Genomic DNA, 18,912 nt, shown 5'->3' on the forward strand with positions numbered 1-18,912 from the left:
TTCTGATCTGGTTGACTATTTTCAAATGTTTATAGAGTGAAGTTCAACAGGAGGATAACAAAGAAAGTTTTAATCAAAATGTACTAAAGTTACAGGAGGTTATAAACAAGAGGTTTCCTTAACTCAGCCCAGACAGAAACAATCGCACCCAGAGAGTATAAATGAATCATGTTGGAGACAAACGCTCGGCGCTGAAGCTTCTCAGTAGACGGAGCAGTTGGCTGTGGATCTCTGCGTGCACATGAAGTCACTGGTGACCTCTCTGTAACCTCTGGCTTCAGTCAGACCACTTCCTGTTCGAAGACCAAACACATACATATTTAAAACAATTTCCAGTATCTTGATCCGTCAATTCACCAGTTCTGGGACACAGTTTAAACAAAATAATAATAAACACTATAAAGGATCGTATTTTCCACAAAGTCATAGAAGCCTGTTTTAGTCAAGTTTACCCCCCAAAAAAACAACCACCTGTAAACAATCAAATATTAGTAGAAACCAGCCAAAGATTATTTTTGTTCAGCCTTATGTCAAGATTTATTTCTTAAACCTTAAACATCTGGTAGTTCTATTTTAGTTTGGCCATTTCTCAAAGCCCGGTCCAAAAACACCAATAATTAATCCATCCATGGTGCAAAAAAAGAAGGTACATTTGAAACTTTTTCCAGTGTTTAAAAAGTCCCCAAAGGTCTACTTTATGAAAACATGATATCAATACAAAGTTGTTGTATTTTAGATCAAGCCAAAACCAAAATAAATCGCTGGTTACAACTGTTTCTGTAAGAACTGGTGACATCATGGAACCATTTAATGATGTTTCATGGATGTTGACTTTCATTCATACCCTTGTAGGGATTGAGAGGGGCGGAGTCACCGGTTCATCACAGGACACCACTTGCTCTTTAAATTAAATCAACAATTAACTTGAGAATTACATGTTTAAATTAGAAACATTTCCCTTCATATTATAAGAACGAGTTACAACTGCAAACTCATTTAAACTCCAGATATTTACATGATCATGTTTGTAGACGAGTATCAGGGTTCGTGCCTCTTTGGATTTTACTTTCAGGTAAATAACGTCAAGGAAAGTCTTTAATTTATTGTCTCCTGCGATAACACCGTGAGCCCTCGCCGAGCTCCTGATGACATCACCAGTCTTCATATCAGAGGTTTTTATTGCCTTCAATTTCTCTCAATGGAATGAAATGACTCTCTCCTTTCAGCGTTAGTGCCCACAGAGGTGCTGGAGTGTTCAAAGTGTCGGTCAGATGATTCAATTCCAGGGTGACAGAGAGTATTTATTGACATGAATCAATCGCCTCGGTGTGATGACTTTTACGATCGTCTCAATAGATCAGTTCTGGGGTTTAGATTACGGATCAAAACACATCAAGGATCGACAAAGATTCCATTTTGGTTTGTTTCTTCGCAAAATTAAAGCAGCTCAAATACTATTTGAACTATTAATAATATATTTTCTTAATTTAATGGTACATTTTGATTGCTGATGATTTTATATTTGCCTGACCTTTTTAAGAGTTAAAATGTTGCTCAAACAAATTGTCTGAATATTAAAAAAGGGGGGTTTATTGTGGAAGAAAAAATATATATTTTTGACAGAATGCAAATGGTAATAATATGTTTTTATCAAGTGATAATATTATAAACTAGTTAAATACTGAAAAAGGTGATTATTTATTATTGTGCTTTAATTTATATATTCTGTTATTGTTTGGCCCTAGAGCAGACCTGATATAAGCACAAACAACTCAATTTAAAAAAAATATATATATATATATATATAAGCTATACCTCTCTTACGCCACAGGTTTTAAGACATTGTAACATTGAATACTAACACAAAGAGATTGAATAAATGCTTCTTCTTTTTTTTACCGAAAAGTCCCTATAACACGCCAAAAGTAATGTAACCTTAAACTCAACTTTAGATAGTCGTGCCTGCGTGGAATCGTTCCATAAAATGATCATTGAAACCCACTCAGAAGTGTTCGTGTTATTTTGCTCACAACCAGACTTTAAATACCTCCCAGACTTGGGCCACTGATCCAGATCCAAGATCAGCTGGATTCTCTTCTGCTGCAGCTTTGAGCTTTGATTTAACAAACGTGCTCTAAGCCTCTTCCTCTTTCAGGTTGTTTTTTTTGAAGCTTTATAGTGACATCTAGCGGCTGATAAAGCACTTGCACGATCCCAAAGCTCACCTTCCATCAGGTTGAAGAGGTTGCAGTAGTTGGTGCCATCGTCTCTGACAGTGTACCAGGACTCGGACACCGACATGGCCTGCAGACAGAAGTGTGAGTCGACATTGAAACATCATATTAAACAATCATATTAGAGACGCACCGACACGTGGCAGCAGGAGAAGAAGTGGAAAGGGACGAGCCGGAAGTTGATCTGGTCCTGGTGTCTGTTGACCGGTGACGTGTGTTTGGCTGAGATGAAGTGCGACGACGACGACAGCAGCTGAGAGGACAAAAAATGTTGGTCTAGAGTCTAGAGATTAAATGTTACTATTTACTATCTTATATCATCATGTTTTCTTCCAAGACCTAAGGGCATTGGTTTCAAACTCACGACACTTGGGCCTCAGGCTCGCAGGATGATACATTGAGGCCCATCAGGTGATACCCTGAAGTGCAGTGCTGTTGTTCACACACCTTGTAAAGACACCGCTGTCCTCCGGTGCTGCAGCTCGCTCTGGACCTCCATTCCTTTATCTGCCTGACCAGAGATTCAGAAACCTCTCGACACGGCATCCCAAAATACCTGTCGAAGAAATGGTGCACAGTCACAGTTGAAATCAGATAAATTACTGTTGATTGATTTTAATTAATCCCGATTAAATGCTATTGTAATCTATTTTTATCATTTTTGCTTAAACAATATATTTTTTCACTTGACGTTATTTTGGATCATTATTAATTAATAATATGAGAGTAAAAGTTAAAAGTTCAAATGCTCGAAAAGTTTAAGATTTTAGATTTGAGAAGATATTGGACCTTTGCTAGGTGTATTCAAACAAATAAAATCAACGTTATGAGCTGATAATAATAAAAACAGAAAGTATAAAAAAGATTATAATGAACAATGAAGTCGGTGTCTTCACATTAAGACTGAGATAATGAACATCATATCTGTGTGTACACCTATAAAGAAAATGACTTTTTCTGGACCTTTAATTGTTTTTATAATTTCAAAAGTTGGATATTAACTATGGTGTTGTAATACAAGGACTTTGTTTGTTTTTTTGTGCTTGTTTATGTTATTATTAGTTTTGTATTAATCATATTTATAAATCCATGTTAATGTGCTAAAAAAAAATAATTAAGACCACAAACAGTACATGGACGTGTTTTAAACAGATTTTACTATTACAAGTTTTATTGGATTTTGAATGCAAGTTCTGAAAGTGGTCTATAACAAAATAACAATAATAATAATAATAATAATAATAATATAATAATAATAATAATAATAATAATAGTAATAACAATAACAATAATAATAATAATAATAATAATAATAGTAATAACAATAACAATAACAATAATAATAATAATAATAATAATAATAATAAAAATAATAATAATAGTAATAACAACAACAATAACAATAATAATAATAATATCACTGAGTACAGATGAGTCAAGAAAGTTTGAATAGAGTCATTAGATCAGTTGAGTCAACACTCTGATTATTTGCTTGTAGAAGAAAACGATTGAATGATAGATTATTTGTCCTAATAAGGCGCTTACGTGACTTGAACCTTAAATTAACCCACATTTACATTGAGATGTGATCGTATGGAAGATAAGAGACTCTTGAAAAAAGCCGTGGAGAAGTAAAACAAATCCACCAATGACGATCAAGGACATGTTTGACTAGAGGACGATGTTTTTTTTTTAGGTGAAGGACTCACTGTGACATACAAGTATAGAGAAAAAACACCCCAAAAAAGTTATTCATTCTGTAATAATCCACAAAATATAAAAGAGCAACTCGCTAATTAACAGATCAAATGATCAAACAAACAAACCAGTGTTCCAGTAATTCAATTTTGGATCATTACAAGTTTGTTTATTTTCAGTTTGTGGTTTTAAGTTCTCTCACTCATCCATCCAACTCACAACTGTTCGTATATGTGTTTTTGCATTGACATTAGTTTTAAATCTGCAATAATGAAAAAAACATTTGGATATTAATTAAGTTATTTGTATTGTAATAATCTGTATTTTAAAGTGTACTTAGATACATTCGAGGGATACTTTCATGTATCTAAATTAACTTTTTGAGTTAAACATAACATGATCATTTATGAATATGTATTTTAAATATGCAATAACAATAGTTATATTATTATTATATTTTAAAAAAAAAACAATAAACTTCTATATCCAACGCCTAAGAGTAAGAAGCAAAAAGATCGTGTTCCTCTTATATACATTTTTTTTATCATTTAAACACAGCAACAATCCAACAATAACAAGAACAAATCATACCATTCGACTTTGCACTGTGCATGAAGAGGTCCAGCCAGAGAAAGGTCACACAGACCAGCGGTCAGGAGAAGTGTGAAGAACAAATGTGGTGAAAACATGCCGATAAAGTTGAAAAATCTTCTCACTGCACCATCAAAAAGTACTTGTGCTACATGGAAGTAGGTCAAATAATGATCACAGGACCATCATGTGCTTCTCTTAAAAGGAGGCAGATTTAATTAAATTAGACAAAACAGGAAGTGTTGTGATCTACAGCGGCGCTCAGTGGACTTATCTTGTAACTGCAGGGAGAAGGTTTGTTAAGAACCAGTCAGACAATAAGCAATCTTACACCAACAAGTTTTACTTAAGGTGTTGTTGTGTCTAAAGAAAATGAGTTATTTGTGGTTTTTTCTGTTGTTTTTTTTTACTATATCAGCGGCGGTGAGGATCTACAGGTCAACAATGAAACCCCAAACAATCATAAAAATGCAACATTTCAAATAAAAACTTTTACTCATTAAATATTATGCTGTTCACAATGTCTTTTTTTAATACAGTTAAAACACAACCTTCAACACTCCTAAGCAGAGGTAATTACCCTGTTTAAAAAAAAATTGACAAAAAGCAAAACATGCATAAGAACCTTAAAAATAAAAATCTTCTTTTCCGTTCCAAGCAAAATAAATGTTTTACCTCATAGTGTGTTTTTCACACTGGAAAATATTTGTTATTATTATTTTCTGTAAGAAATCAGCTCTAAGGGGAAGTTAACCAAAGCTGAAAAATTCAAGATTTGTATAAAATGGTAATGAAAAACCACATTCAGGAACCAGTTTCGGAGTGGAAGTGTCTAAGTGTATAAGTACCAGTATTGAATGTATCGAATGTCTGTGATGACACAGACTGGTTGAAGTGTGGCAGCGTCATGACTCCATATGTTGACAGAGCAGAAGTGTCAGTTGATCTGCATCCTGGCGGCCTTGAAGGATGAAGGAGGAGGAGGAGGAGGAGGAGGTGGAGGCGGAGGTGGAGGAGGAGGAAGGAGGGCAGTGTTCCTCCTGAGCACGACTCCTCAGAGTCTCCAGAGGGACTTGAAGCAGTACCAGGGTTACGGCCACTCAGGGGTGGAGGAGGAAAGCATCTGAGGTTTCATCTGAGCTGGAAAACTGTTGTCTACGTGAGACGGAGGAGGAGGCAGCATCACCTGCCACCATGACTGAGCCTGCAGTGAAGAAACAAGGAATTAAAAAGTGTCGGAGCGCCACTTTCAGCATCGACGGCTTTAGCTTCACCATTGGTAAGACTGTATGTGTATATGTGTGTATATATATATGTGTGTGTGTGAGTGAGCTGAGGTTAGTTAAGAGCTGAGTGTAACAATGAGCAGATGGTGTTCTTTACATTAGGGTTTATTATATTTGACTTGCAGCTGCTCGCCATCTTGTTTTTCACTGATACCAACAAAGAAAATGATTTACTCTATTGTTAGTCAGTAAGTAATTACTATTTGTAAAGCGCTTGTCAAATATTTTATTTAAGCAACACCAAAGTGTGGCTCAGGGGCCACATGTGTCACTTTTTCTGACCACATGGAGTCACTTGTTTTATCTCATACTTATTTATGTGATTTTCAGTTATAGATCTTGTTATTTTTAAAAATACTTAAATAAATATGTAATTGCCATTTCATTAATGCGAATAAAAAAAAAAATCTTGACTTAAAGTTCTCAACTGGTTTTATTTGTGATTAGCTATTAAGATGCATGTGTAGAAGAAGAGCTGAGCCAGAAGACACCCTCTGTTGCTTGTAGATTCAGGTCATGACGGCAACAATAAGAGAAAAGAAGTCAACTTCTTTATTTTTTCAGGTCCCATCTCCAAACGTTCTACTCGCAATTCTAGTTTTAGGTTTGATATTTTACTGTCGTTAACAAGCAATTTTTGTTTCCAAATTTCTTTTCCAAGCGATCCTGGAAGACATTTTTTTATCAGCGGTACTAAGATTATCTTCCACGATATCCGCGACTTAAGATGTCGTTTGATTCTCGTTCAATGCTGTTTCATAAACACTCATGAACCTGACGGCGGCTACAATCCCTCACGATCCACAGAAAAGAATTGTGTTTATCGAAAGAGACCTTCAACTCTTGCCTTGTCTCAGTTGTCATGGAAGTGAAGAAGGAAACACTTTCGCAGTCGAGGATGTAAAAGATTCTAACGACCTTAATGTTAAATATGTTGACTGACTGATGTCTCTATGGGAACCAAGGGAGGCGGAGAACCACCATGACATCATTGTGACTGGTGGAAATAATAGCTCTGCTGTGTGTGTGTGTCTGTGTGTGTCTGTGTGTGTCTGTGTGTGTCTGTGTGTGTCTGTGTGTGTCTGTGTGTGACAGGAGCTCTGGGAGTCATTATCACTAATGAAGGGCCCTTCATCAGCTTATGCTTCAGCTGATTTCTTTAATATCTGAAGTCTGTCTCGGAACAGACACACTAAGAGTGTGTTACTATCGTACGCTGGTTATAATTATAATAATATTTGACAAGACAAAAGAGCAGCTCGTACAGGAGGAGAATAATGGAGAGAATCAAAGATTAATAAGCAGGAAGCTGCTGACTCTTAACTGGTTCACTCAAGTGAAGGAGGCCTTTTGTGCTGCTGCAGCTGCTGCTGCTACGATACCTTTAAGTTAAATTTAGCATGATTTTTGTTCTGCCAAGTTCGTGTCTTAACATTAAGACATTAAAATGTGGGTGAGGTGATCTTTTTTGACCTACTTTTTGGATTTTTTTTTTTTCTATTTTTTCAGCCGCCCTCTGGTCTGACATGTGTCACATGTGTTATGTGTTATGTGTTACGTCAACGGGTGAAGCTGCCAGTTCTGACTCATTGACTTCAATATTCAATTCAATTGAAAATACAGAGAATACGTGAATTCACCTGAAGGGATTTAACAGGAATGAACTGTATGTAGATCACAATCCTGATGAGCATCTGAATAATTCTGAAGCAGAAATATACGACAATGTCTTCAAAACTTGTTTGGAAATTGTCATATGGAATTGAAATAAATTATTATTTTTCAGATAATCAGAAGCTGAGACATTTAGATTTGTTTGCAAACACAGTGTTTCTTTTTTGTTAATGCTGCAGCGTATTTTTATTTGCTCCTGGTTATACAATTTTCCTACTCAAGTGATATTATTCAAATGTAGAGGAATGATATTTAAAAATCATGATAACAAAATCAAATGAATCTCACAAAATGAATCTCTTCTCTGCTAAAATAAAAACTAACATGCCTAGATATGTATAAAAGCTTCACTACCACTTGGTGCAGTGAACAGTGAAAAATTGAATTCACTTCACGGTGATATTAAAGATATTATTTTTATTGCAGATATTATGGCAGAGATTATAGCGGTAGTAACAGACCCGTCACACAGATTTACATAGTCTCCGATTTCTAATATTATGACATTTATGAAGCAGAGGCAACTCATGTCAATTGTGCACATTCTGAAAGAGAATGAGATCCACAAATTCTTTCATGTATAAAAAGTCACTATAAAGTGTCGTCTAACATTTATATCCTCGTGTTATCCAGTGAAAGTATATTTAACCACCTTCTCTGTTTCTGGTGCAGATTAAAGCCATCCATTGTCCTTGACAGAACATTATGTTCAACACAGTCTGCCTCCTGCTATCGCTTCCTCTTGGTTTAAATGAGCTTCATTAACAAATCCCACACTGTTTCAACAGCTATTGTACAAGTGAATATTTAGTAATTGTGATGACCAGATGTCAGTGCCCACAGTGTGAAGTCTTCGGAGTCAGTGATATTTCTGGTCTCTTCACCTATGAGGCAGTTTGTGGAAGTCGAGTGGTTTATGAACAGTTTATTATCTGAAACGTCCGCTTGAAGAAGATTTCCAGAAAAGCTGTGCCGAACATTTCACTTGAAACAACCATTTGTCTGTTCATTTGTCTGTTCTCTCTGCAGTGGCGAACAAGGCTGGAGAAAAGCAGCACTATCCCCTCGCTCTACGCGAACGTACGTCAACCATAAAAACACGATGTTCCCATATTTGTGTTGAAAAATCACGATATCGATTCAATTCCAAGGCTCCAGGTCCCAGAATGCCCTGGGCTCCTCCGTCACACCCAGCCTGTCCATCGCTGAAAAGAGAAGCATTCCGAAGGATCCACGGACCCCCACGGAGATTCTTTCCGACGAGCTGCCAATGGTTGATTCGTCCGAAGCCATGGAGAAGACCGCCACCAGGTCGTACAGCGTAACATTTTTTGCAACGCATGAATGTGCTAATTTGCTACATGAAAGATGATCAGATTAATTATGTGTTGAGTGTGACGATGTCCGGTTGAGCATCACGTTCTTTCACGGTTCTGTAGGGATGAAGGTTGAAGCACGAATAGAGTCTGACATTGACTGAATAAGTATCTGTGGTCACACGATCTATCGATCTGGTCTAGAGAAGAAAGAGCTGAGCCAAAAGGGAAACACATTAGTCGACAAATGAGAGGTTACGAGAGCGGAGTCCATTATGACATAATAATGGCTTCACTCCTCCTCCGGTCAAATGTTATCACGTTTTATACAACGAGTTCCTTGGAGGTGGAGACTGGGATTGAGGACGGGCTGAACCCCAATGCTTGACACATCACAGCAGAGTGGGTGTGGTTATGTCAAACAAGATTTAATCTCCAGAAAAACAAAGGGTTTTCAGTGGGTTTTAAACACATGCATGTTCAGCCTCCTCTTACCTTATAAGGGTCTGTCACGGGAAACGCAAAGACCTCAACAATTTCTAATGTAAATATTTCAATGAAAAGACAGTTTTGTACAAACAGACATTTACTGATGAGAACAATAGACGTCCAAGATCAAATCATATGCGCTTTAGAAAGTCTGGCGTTAACTCCTCATCCTCCCATCTCCGTCTGTAAGACGCCTCTTGTGTGCTCCAAACCTCTGATGTCATCTTTTTACGAGCGTCTCCAGGGACGATGACCTCGCCGCACATATGCACTTGTAGAAACACAAACATGCACAGACACACCGAGAGGCCAAAGACGTCACAGTGCAAACACCAGGCACACATTTAATGATTATGAGAGGGTGATAACAGAGCTCACAGTCGGATGAAACAGCAAAAGCGAGCACAAGAGATTAAAAAGAAATATAGCCCGTTTCAAACGGAAGATACAGTCTGCTATGTCATTTTATGTGGCCAACAACCACCACATTGGAATATATATTAATGTAATATTATATCCTTTTATGCCTTGTTTCTAAAATATTTATTATATTTATTACATTATTAAGTAAACAACGAAGAGCTTTTTCATTCTAACTTCCAATTCTGTTTTGTTATAAATTGATACTAAAAGACAACTGAAATGGTGCAGACTAAATGGAATATTACTAAGTGAAAATGCTTTTACTCCTATGAAAATGTACTTTAGTAAAGTTAGATTGTTGGAAAATATACTTAGAGTCAACATTTTTTAACTTTTACCATAAAATTGTCAGAGGCTTGCCTATGTAATGCAATAGTACCTGCTATATTTTATTACTAAATCTTTTTACTTACTTAAAAATAAAAAATAAATGCTTTGACAAAAACTTTCTTGATAATTAAATATTCAAGGAGTTTTTTCCAAATGTTTTGTGACCATTGTGTTGATTATCTCATCTTTAAATATAAAATATACCTCCAGGCAGTGATTTATTTTTAATATATATGTTTTTCAACAATGTACCAAACCTCAGATAAAAAACTGCATCTCAAATAGGGATTATAAAGCACATTTATGATGTTTCTCATAAATGTGCTTTGTGGTGTAACTCAAAAGAAGTAAACACAACATAAAGTTATTAATGTGTACAATGACAACAACCCTCAGGACCATGTTTACAGTGCGTTGTTCCTGTTCCAAGGTCAGATGACCAGGAGAGCTGATAGATTAGAGCTGATAGTTGGTTCTTCAAACATGTTTTTTCCAGTAGTATAGAACTGAACCCAAGTTCTTCCTCTCGCAGTTAAAAACGCTTTCATAGGGTATTACTGTTAAGTTGTTGTTAGCTGAGCATCATCAGCATTTTCTTTTTTCTGCTGCAATTTATTCTACAACAATTGAATTCTTGTCAATAAATATGAAATAATGCTGAGTAAGATTATGTGTTGAATTAATAAGGAAACGTGTCTCGGTAACAAGGGGCTTTCAGAGCCAATTATCTACTGCTTTGGACATTATTTCCCTCTTTCTGACCGCGGATTCACAGATTCCCCTGTAAACAAACGTAATCCTGGACCCTCCCTCAACTGTAGACCACAACTTCAACTGTATTCCAGATTGGTGTTTGAGGGCCCCTGAAATAAATGGTGTGTGTCGTCAGGTTGCGATGTCTCGTGCGACAGCTGGAGAGAGGGGAAGCGTCCGTGGGAGACCTGAAGAAGAACCTGGAGTTTGCAGCGTCCGTGTTGGAATCTATCTACATAGAAGAAGCCAGGCAACTGACGCCACTTCTGACCAACGGTGTTTTCCGACTGTTTCACTCGTGACGTTTTCTTACCGTGCAGGCGCCTCACGGACGTGGAGGACGAGCTCAGCAACATCCAGTCGGACACGGTTCCTTTAGAGGTCCGAGACTGGCTCGCCTCGACGTTCACGCGCCAGAGAGGTCGGCTGCTGCGGCACAACGACGACAAGCTACACTTTCGCAGCATCGTTCACGTGGTCCAGGCCGGCATCTTCGTGGAGAGGTCTGGCTTCGCCGTCCTCAAAATCAGAGCTTGTTTATTATGTACAACTTGGTACATTTTGAATGGTTTTGACAGTAGAGAAGAGAATCAATGAAATGTTCACAAATGATCAAAAATAAGATGAATGAAAAAACATGAAATACTCCTGGCTTTTGAGTTGAACATGTCGGCCATGTTGCCGCTGTGTGTGTGAGATGAGTCGAAGGGAGATACGTTTGTGTTTTGAGAAATAACAAAAATTGCCAGAGTCTCAACTCGTGTTCCCTCTTGACCAAAGCTTCCTCGGGGACGTCTTCCTCTAATCACCTGTGGTTCCTCCATAGTACCAGGAGGCTTAAGTGAAAGTCACTGGAGCATAACTTAACACTGAAGACTTTATTAAAAACAATTCTTAAATTAAGACAGCTATGGTAACGTGTAAAGATATAATCCATGCATATTACTTCACGTTATTTGGTCTATTAGACACAGGTACATTTCTTAAATCTTTAGAATACTTTTTTCAAACGTTTGTGTGTTCTGTCTGCCAGGATGTACAGACGGAACACAAACCTGGCCGGACTTATTTACCCCCAGAATGTCATCGCTGTCTTAAAGGTACATTATTTTAAACACTCTATAACCATGATTGTAAATATTAGAGGCCACTGTGTTTTGGTGGATGTTATATATATAAATAATGCTATTAATGCTATTCTATTCAGGGATCCTGGAATGAAGGGTCTGCGGAATAGTAGAACCTGGGATCCAGGAAAAGCAATGTAGTTTTTAATTGGGTCGTGTAACTATCGATCAGCTTTCTTACACTTTCGTTCACTTCCATCAGGTGTTGACCGGGAGAGAATATCTACCATGGATAACAACTGCTCAAAACTTGTCTAAAGTTTTGAGCAACCAACCAAATACAGTCTATGCTAATTAATTCTAAGGCTTTAGGTTTTAATCAAGACTTTAAATGTCGGGAAATAATTGTAAAATGTTGCATATATGTTTTATGCTGATGATGTGATGCTTCTTTAACATATGTTGTAAAATTGTAAAATTGTTTGTGTTGTTTTTATAAGGGCTTAAGATTATTGTTTTACAATTAAGGTATTTTGGATTTTGTGTGTGATTTCATTAAATTAATAAAAAAAAAAATATTAATTGATTTATTAAGTTGGAAAATAATAAAAGCTATTCCAAGTCAGATAAACAGTATTAAGGTGTATGCTGGTCCATGTAAAGTTTTAAATAAAAGTTTTTAAACCAAAAGTATAATTTATTATAACCTCAAATCTTGCTTAACAGTCATAGGAACCATTTAAAAATGAGGAAAACAGTGATTTTTGTAATTTCATCTGATTTAATACGAATAAAAATGTTTGATCTGGTCTTACATATATCTTCTCTTTCAGGACGTGGACATGTGGTCCTTCGACGTGTTCGCCCTGAACGACGCCAGCAGAGACCATGCTTTGAAGTTTGTCTTCTATGAGCTTCTCACCAGATACGACCTGATCAATCATTTCAAGGTAGAGAGAAATTGCTTAACGTCTTCCTGACCAAAGTGCTTATCCTTTAAAAATATCAAAGAAGGGACTAAAGAAGTGTACAAAAGGCATTCAATCTCCCTCTGACTCCAGGTCTCTGTGCCGGCCCTCCTCGCCTTCGTCGAGTCCCTGGAGGTGGGCTACAGCAAGCACAACAACCCGTACCACAACCTGATGCACGCGGCCGACGTCACACAGACGGTCCACTACCTGCTGCTCAAGACTGGGATGGTGGTGAGAGAGCTAAAGCGTGTCTGAGTAGCCAGAGTTTGATCCTCTCCACTGACTCTCTCCTCTCACCAGAACTGGCTCACTGAGCTGGAGATCTTCGCCATCATCTTCGCCGCTGCCATCCACGACTACGAACACACCGGGACCACCAATAACTTCCACATACAGACCAGGTTCTGCTGCACATGACATTAACCTTGTGGACTAGCTGTCCAGGGTGTCCTCTTACTAACCTTCTTAAAAATGGTTTCAATCGTGGGTTGTTTTAATTCAACATTCAGGATCATGCTCATATTCTACATCATTCGTGCTCTGCCCTCTAAGGGTTAAACCATGCACTGCAGTGGGATTCCCAACAAGGTTCAGATGCAGAGACATTTTGCTGGTTTGTTGGCGGTCTGGGTCACTTGTGGAGTCGTTGTTTGCACATCGACACTCATGACAGCTCACATCAGCAGTGGTGTCTGCTTGATGGGTCTACACAACAGTTACGACTTTTGACTGTTGCGACTTCTGCAGTCTCAACAGATATGATAGTAACACCAGGTTATCTATATAACCGCGGGTCTAGGAATTAGTGTGACGCCCTCTACACGTGTGGCCCAGAAGCCCGCCTCCCATTATACTGCTGTTTCGAGGGAGGTTAGGCCCTATATAAGGATGGCCTACAACCCCCTGCTGGGTGGCAAGTGCCTTGATTTCTCTTAGAAAACTCTGAATTCCAGCTCTTTAATTTTATTTTCTTGCTTCTCTTTATTTGGTAAAGTAATGGTCAAATATAACTAAACCGGACGCATTGTGCTAGAGACACACAAGTCAAATTTAAAAATGTATTTTCTTTCACCAGCCCCCGAATGTTTCGCAGATGGGATTAAGCCTATCCCAGCCACTTGTGCCAAAAGAAAATAGAAAATAAGTCTATGATTTTCTTCCATTTAGTTTTAAGGATCATTGAGCCTTTATTTTAAATTACTTCTCAAAATGACTTACTCATAAAGATTCCGTCTTTAGGTTTAGAATTTTTAAACTCGCAAAATTGTGTAGCAGTTTTATTTTTGTAAGCACAACATCTGATATTTAAACTGTAGCCATTAGTGTTTCTTTTAGCAATACACTTATATTTTACTGTTGACTTCTAACTTGTTCCATGAAAAGTCAGCTTCCTCCTCCTTCAACTATCTTATCAACCATCAAGCAAGACATACAGTCAATTCAACTTCAAATCGTCTCAAACGTGATCCTCCACTGACAGATCGTCTTGAACCTGCAGGTCCGAGTCGGCCATGTTGTACAACGACCGGGCCATCCTGGAAAACCACCACATCAGCGCCGCCTATCGCCTCATGCACGAAGGAGAACACAACATCTTGGCCAACCTGTCCAAAGACGACTGGAGGTGAGAGCCAGTCGACCCTTTTGTCGTTCATAGCGACAAGATCAATGGAACAGCAGGTGGTAAAATCATTACAAATATGAGTAGAACACCAACATCATGTTTCCTCCAAACCGTCTCCTAGAGAGCTGCGGACTCTGGTGGTGGAGATGGTTTTAGCCACTGACATGTCCTGCCACTTCCAGCAGATCAAGACCATGAAGGGTCTTCTGCAGCAGCCCGAGGCGTGAGTTCACGGCTGGATTATCGAGAGCCTTGTCTAAATCGTGTTCACGTTGAGGTTACTTGTATCTGCAGGATCGACAAACCCAAAGCCTTGTCTCTGCTGCTGCACACGGCCGACATCAGCCACCCGGCCAAACCCTGGGACCTCCATCACCGCTGGACCATGTCTCTGCTGGAGGAGTTCTTCAGACAGGTCTGATGATGACACTAAAATATGTCTTTTGTTCAGAAAAAAAGTCAAAAGAAGTCACAAAGGCGAGAGCATCTAGGTCAAAATAGTCATAATTTAGCGAAAAATATTTTAAGATTAACCTGCATTTTACTAATTTAAAGGAAGACTGGATTCAAACGATATAACATGGAGATAAATGTAAATATACAGAAGGTTTATTTGATTGTTTTTATTTCAATTAAATAATAGTAATAGTAAATATATTACAAATCATAAATAAATAAATTGAAGTAAAATGTGTATTGCAGCCAAGTATAACATTTATGCTCATGTAGGAATACCGACACAATATTATAAATAAATTGGAGAAAAAAAGACATTAAAATGTCATATAATTTATCTTTCCCCTCCAAAACTCTTGTTTTTAAATATTTGTTTTCCCTCCTCAGGGAGACAAAGAGGCAGAGCTCGGCCTCCCGTTTTCTCCGCTATGTGACCGCAAATCTACTATGGTGGCTCAGTCTCAGATTGGTACGTGACCCGCCCCAAACAAACTCTAATGTTCATCGATGGATGATTTATATTTATATTTATTATTATTTCAGGTAAATAGTTGTACTGTTAAGGTGTGCTAAGGTACAGACAATTGGAATTTACTAGCATAATAGAAGTACAGTAGGAAGTACAGAGGAGATGCTGACATGTTTCAACATAGATTTAGTGTTCGTACTTTTCCATCGTAGATCTTTTGATAAATTCATCTCTAGCATTGTTATATTTTTCAGTATTGTTTTAAGCTACATGATCTATGTCAAGGGTATTCTAGTTGTGGCAACCTTAATTTGACCTTGTTTTTTTTTCATTTTAAAAGGAGGTATTGTCTTGGAAATTAAGTTTAAGTGTGATTTATTTTTTCTTGTGCAGGCTTCATAGACTTTATTGTGGAGCCGACCTTCTCTGTCTTGTCTGAAATGATCGAGTTGATCGTCTCACCGCTGATGGAAATGACTTCAGTCTCAGGGATGGACGGTGTCAGACGCTCCAGGTCAAACTCTCCATATTTGAATGTTCTGGATACTCACCAGATGGATCTTTGTTGTGACGATACAACTAACAACTAACAACTAACATACAACTAACCTTTCTTTAAATAATTCAACCCTTTACTGAGGGGTCTGAGTTGACTCTTAGATTCATTCATCTCCAAATGAACAACTATAACACAAGGTTTAGAGGCTGCAATGGCGCCATGTCGCCACTAGAGAGAAGCAGTTCACTGGTTGAAATGGGATAAACCCTAAATTATGTACGTATTTTTAAAATAATTTTTTAACTTTAGATTTGTGAATGTTGTATTTTCCGAAGATCATGAAAAGGTTTATAAGATAATCTTAATTCGTATCTTGTTGTTGCTCATACTATAATATATCTTACAGTTTAAAATTAACTTCAATAAATCTTTCCAGTATTTTTAATGAAAAAATAAAGCTGAATATGTTAATGTTTAATATTTATTTAGATTTAACTATAATCAATTGAGGAATATAAAATATATATTTTTTAATCGTTTTGAATGACATTTTCTTTTTTTTGTATGTTTTTTATTATGTTCCAACTTCCAAGTATTTTCACTTGGATGTAACTTTTCTTTTATAATAAGAATTAATAGCATCTCACTACAAACCTGTATGTTATTTTTAACTGTGTTTTTTGTGTTGCACCTACAGTACGAACAGTATTACATGCAACGAAGTGAGACACTCTAATCTGAGGGCGTTCGGCTCAGAGGGAAACTGTGCTCACACCACTGTGGACTTCAAGAGTTTTCGGGGAACATGGAACCAGGAGATACAACAAAACAAAGAGACGTGGAAAACACAAGCAGGAAGAGGTATTTGGAAATAAGTTTTGTTGTTTCCAGAACTCCGGTTTGTTAATGCCGGGGTGTGTTTGTTTGTCCACTCACTTGACAGATAAAGCCAACTATGAAGCCAAAAAGTGCAACGAAGAAGGAAAAGATTGTACGAAAATCAGCATTAAACAGAAGGAAACAGGAAGTGGAGAAGAGATGCTGCGAGACCAACCAGGACAAGATCTCACAAAAGACGAAGGTGACAAAATCCCAGGAGCCTCGTCAGGCCTGGAGGACAGAGCTGAAAACCCAGCGAATCATCCTGACGGTACAGAAATGGATTTAATTATTTATACATTTTTAGTCTCTTCTTACACTTTTTAACATCAAATCAATTAAAATGTTTTCATGTTAAATGGCAGCTAAAGTAAAAACCTCCTGACTCACCAACTTGAAATCTTCCTCTCCAAGATGTCCTTCATCATGATGATGTTTTGAATTTATTACTTTATAAAGTTCTCCCCTGTCTGAAATCTCGGCGAAAGAGGGGTTACGAGAGAGAAGCCCACTAAAACGTAATAGTCACTCCTCCTCCAGCCAGCTGTAATCACGCCTGCTTTGTTTACACAACGAGTCCCTTAAAAATATTTTGTTTTGTAATACTGTGAACAAAAATAGCCTCATAGTTAGTTGCTTTTCTCCACAGGTTCCCAGGCGGATAACATCCTCACGTTTTGCTACAAGCGACCCAGCTACTGCACCAGCTCCTACAGATTTGTTCGCTCCAAGGTGACCGAGACACGACCTATTGACCCGCGGGGGAGAGCCAGACGACTCCAGCGTCTCTGTTTGCGCCGGAGAAAATAGCATCGCAGCCTCGATGGAATTATTTTCCACCTCATTGTAAAGTGTCTTCAAGTGTGCATGAGTGTGTGTGTGTCTGTGTGTGTGAGTGGTTGTCTTTCTATATGTGTGACCCGTGCAATGAAATCCCGGCCTATCACGGGTGCCCCCTGCCTGGTTCCCCGGGAAGCTGGGATAGAGTCAGCCCCTCTTAAGACTATAAATATTGACTATTTTCTATCAAATGTTCCCATCAGTGTTGCTCTCAATGTTTGTATTTAACTTTAACATTTTGACCACGACCTAATTAGAAGTGACTTATTTTGTCGACTTAAATAAAAAAATATACATACAGAAAATGTTTCTTTGGAGAAATGACATCACTTGAGATTATTCTGATTTTTTTTTTTTTGTTATTTACTCAAACCTTATTTTTGTTTTTATTCTCTTGCTAATGCTATCAGCTAGAACTCAGGGTCATAACTGCATTTTCAACCGATTCATAACATAAAACAATTAGACATTTTATTTTTTCACCAATCAAAATACCATTTAAGTGTACATGTACTCTTCACCATACAAACAAAACAAAACTGAACATCAACTGCTTTTGAAAAATGACAAAAAACGTTTTAATCCACTTTGTTGTGGGTAAAATAATGTAGAATCTTAGCGAGTATCAGTGAATGATCATTAAATATAATTTTCGTATTTATCAGTATTTCACTTGATGAATGTAGTTTGTGTGATTGTCCTACAGATGTCAGCAAAGAGCAGTCTAAAAGAAAAGCATCTCAGCTGTCCTTACGCGAAATCTACGACGTAAAAGACTGAAAATCCAATAATAATAACAACACATTGTGATTTTAACGATTTGGAAATAAGTTGGAATATTACTGTGGGTGGGAATCGTTGATTTTCTACACAGTTTGCTAGCTTAAAACTGCATTAGCCGCACAATAATGATCAATTTAAGTGTTCGTCCACTGACAAAACATTGTTTTTTTTCTCTGTGAAATAAATAAATAACTATAATGAGAGGGTTTAATCCTCCACGTCGCTCTCTTCATCCTCCAAGTGAACTTGCTTTTTCTCGGCCTTCATCAGTCGAACTCCTGCAGAGGAAAAACACAATGTCAGGCAGTTGTTCACATTTGATCCATTGAAGTCCCATATCGCACTGCAACCATTCTTAAAACCGTTATCATTGCAATAAGCTTCTTCAACAAAGACAAACGAAATCTCAGCAATGACAACCGTCGTTGATGTCTGCTTGAAACTATTCTCAGTCATAAACCTGCTGATGCTGCAGAAAACCTCAGCTTTTTTATGTGTTTTTGTTTATTTAAAAATAACAACCGATTTTT

The 18,912-nt window shown here is 37.6% G+C and overlaps 2 protein-coding genes across 2 annotated transcripts; one reads left to right on the top strand and one right to left on the bottom strand.

Annotated features, from left to right (window-relative positions):
- Nucleotides 1-190: 190 nt before the first annotated feature.
- On the bottom strand, nt 191-4,660 carry LOC148082037 (uncharacterized). Its single transcript, XM_087789141.1, has 5 exons — nt 4,524-4,660; nt 2,682-2,790; nt 2,368-2,487; nt 2,226-2,304; nt 191-293 (listed from the first exon to the last, which is right to left on the bottom strand). The coding sequence occupies exons 1-5, from the start codon at nt 4,619-4,621 to the stop codon at nt 202-204; spliced, it is 498 nt and encodes a 165-aa protein (XP_087645267.1). The 5' UTR covers nt 4,622-4,660; the 3' UTR covers nt 191-201.
- A 1,057-nt stretch (nt 4,661-5,717) lies between these two features.
- pde1ca (phosphodiesterase 1C, calmodulin-dependent a) lies at nt 5,718-18,593 on the top strand. The gene is made up of 17 exons (XM_087789140.1): nt 5,718-5,802; nt 8,513-8,563; nt 8,635-8,794; nt 10,931-11,044; nt 11,115-11,297; nt 11,828-11,894; nt 12,695-12,811; nt 12,923-13,063; nt 13,133-13,233; nt 14,331-14,456; nt 14,578-14,679; nt 14,751-14,871; nt 15,300-15,381; nt 15,775-15,895; nt 16,578-16,741; nt 16,824-17,030; nt 17,409-18,593. Exons 1-17 carry the CDS (start codon nt 5,718-5,720, stop codon nt 17,567-17,569), a joined length of 2,103 nt encoding a protein of 700 aa, XP_087645266.1. The 3' UTR covers nt 17,570-18,593.
- The last annotated feature ends 319 nt before the right edge of the window (nt 18,594-18,912 follow it).

The sequence above is a fragment of the Callionymus lyra genome, chromosome 4 (genome assembly GCF_982586985.1).
Source record: "Callionymus lyra chromosome 4, fCalLyr1.hap1.1, whole genome shotgun sequence".
In the NCBI taxonomy this organism is placed as follows: domain Eukaryota; kingdom Metazoa; phylum Chordata; class Actinopteri; order Syngnathiformes; family Callionymidae; genus Callionymus; species Callionymus lyra.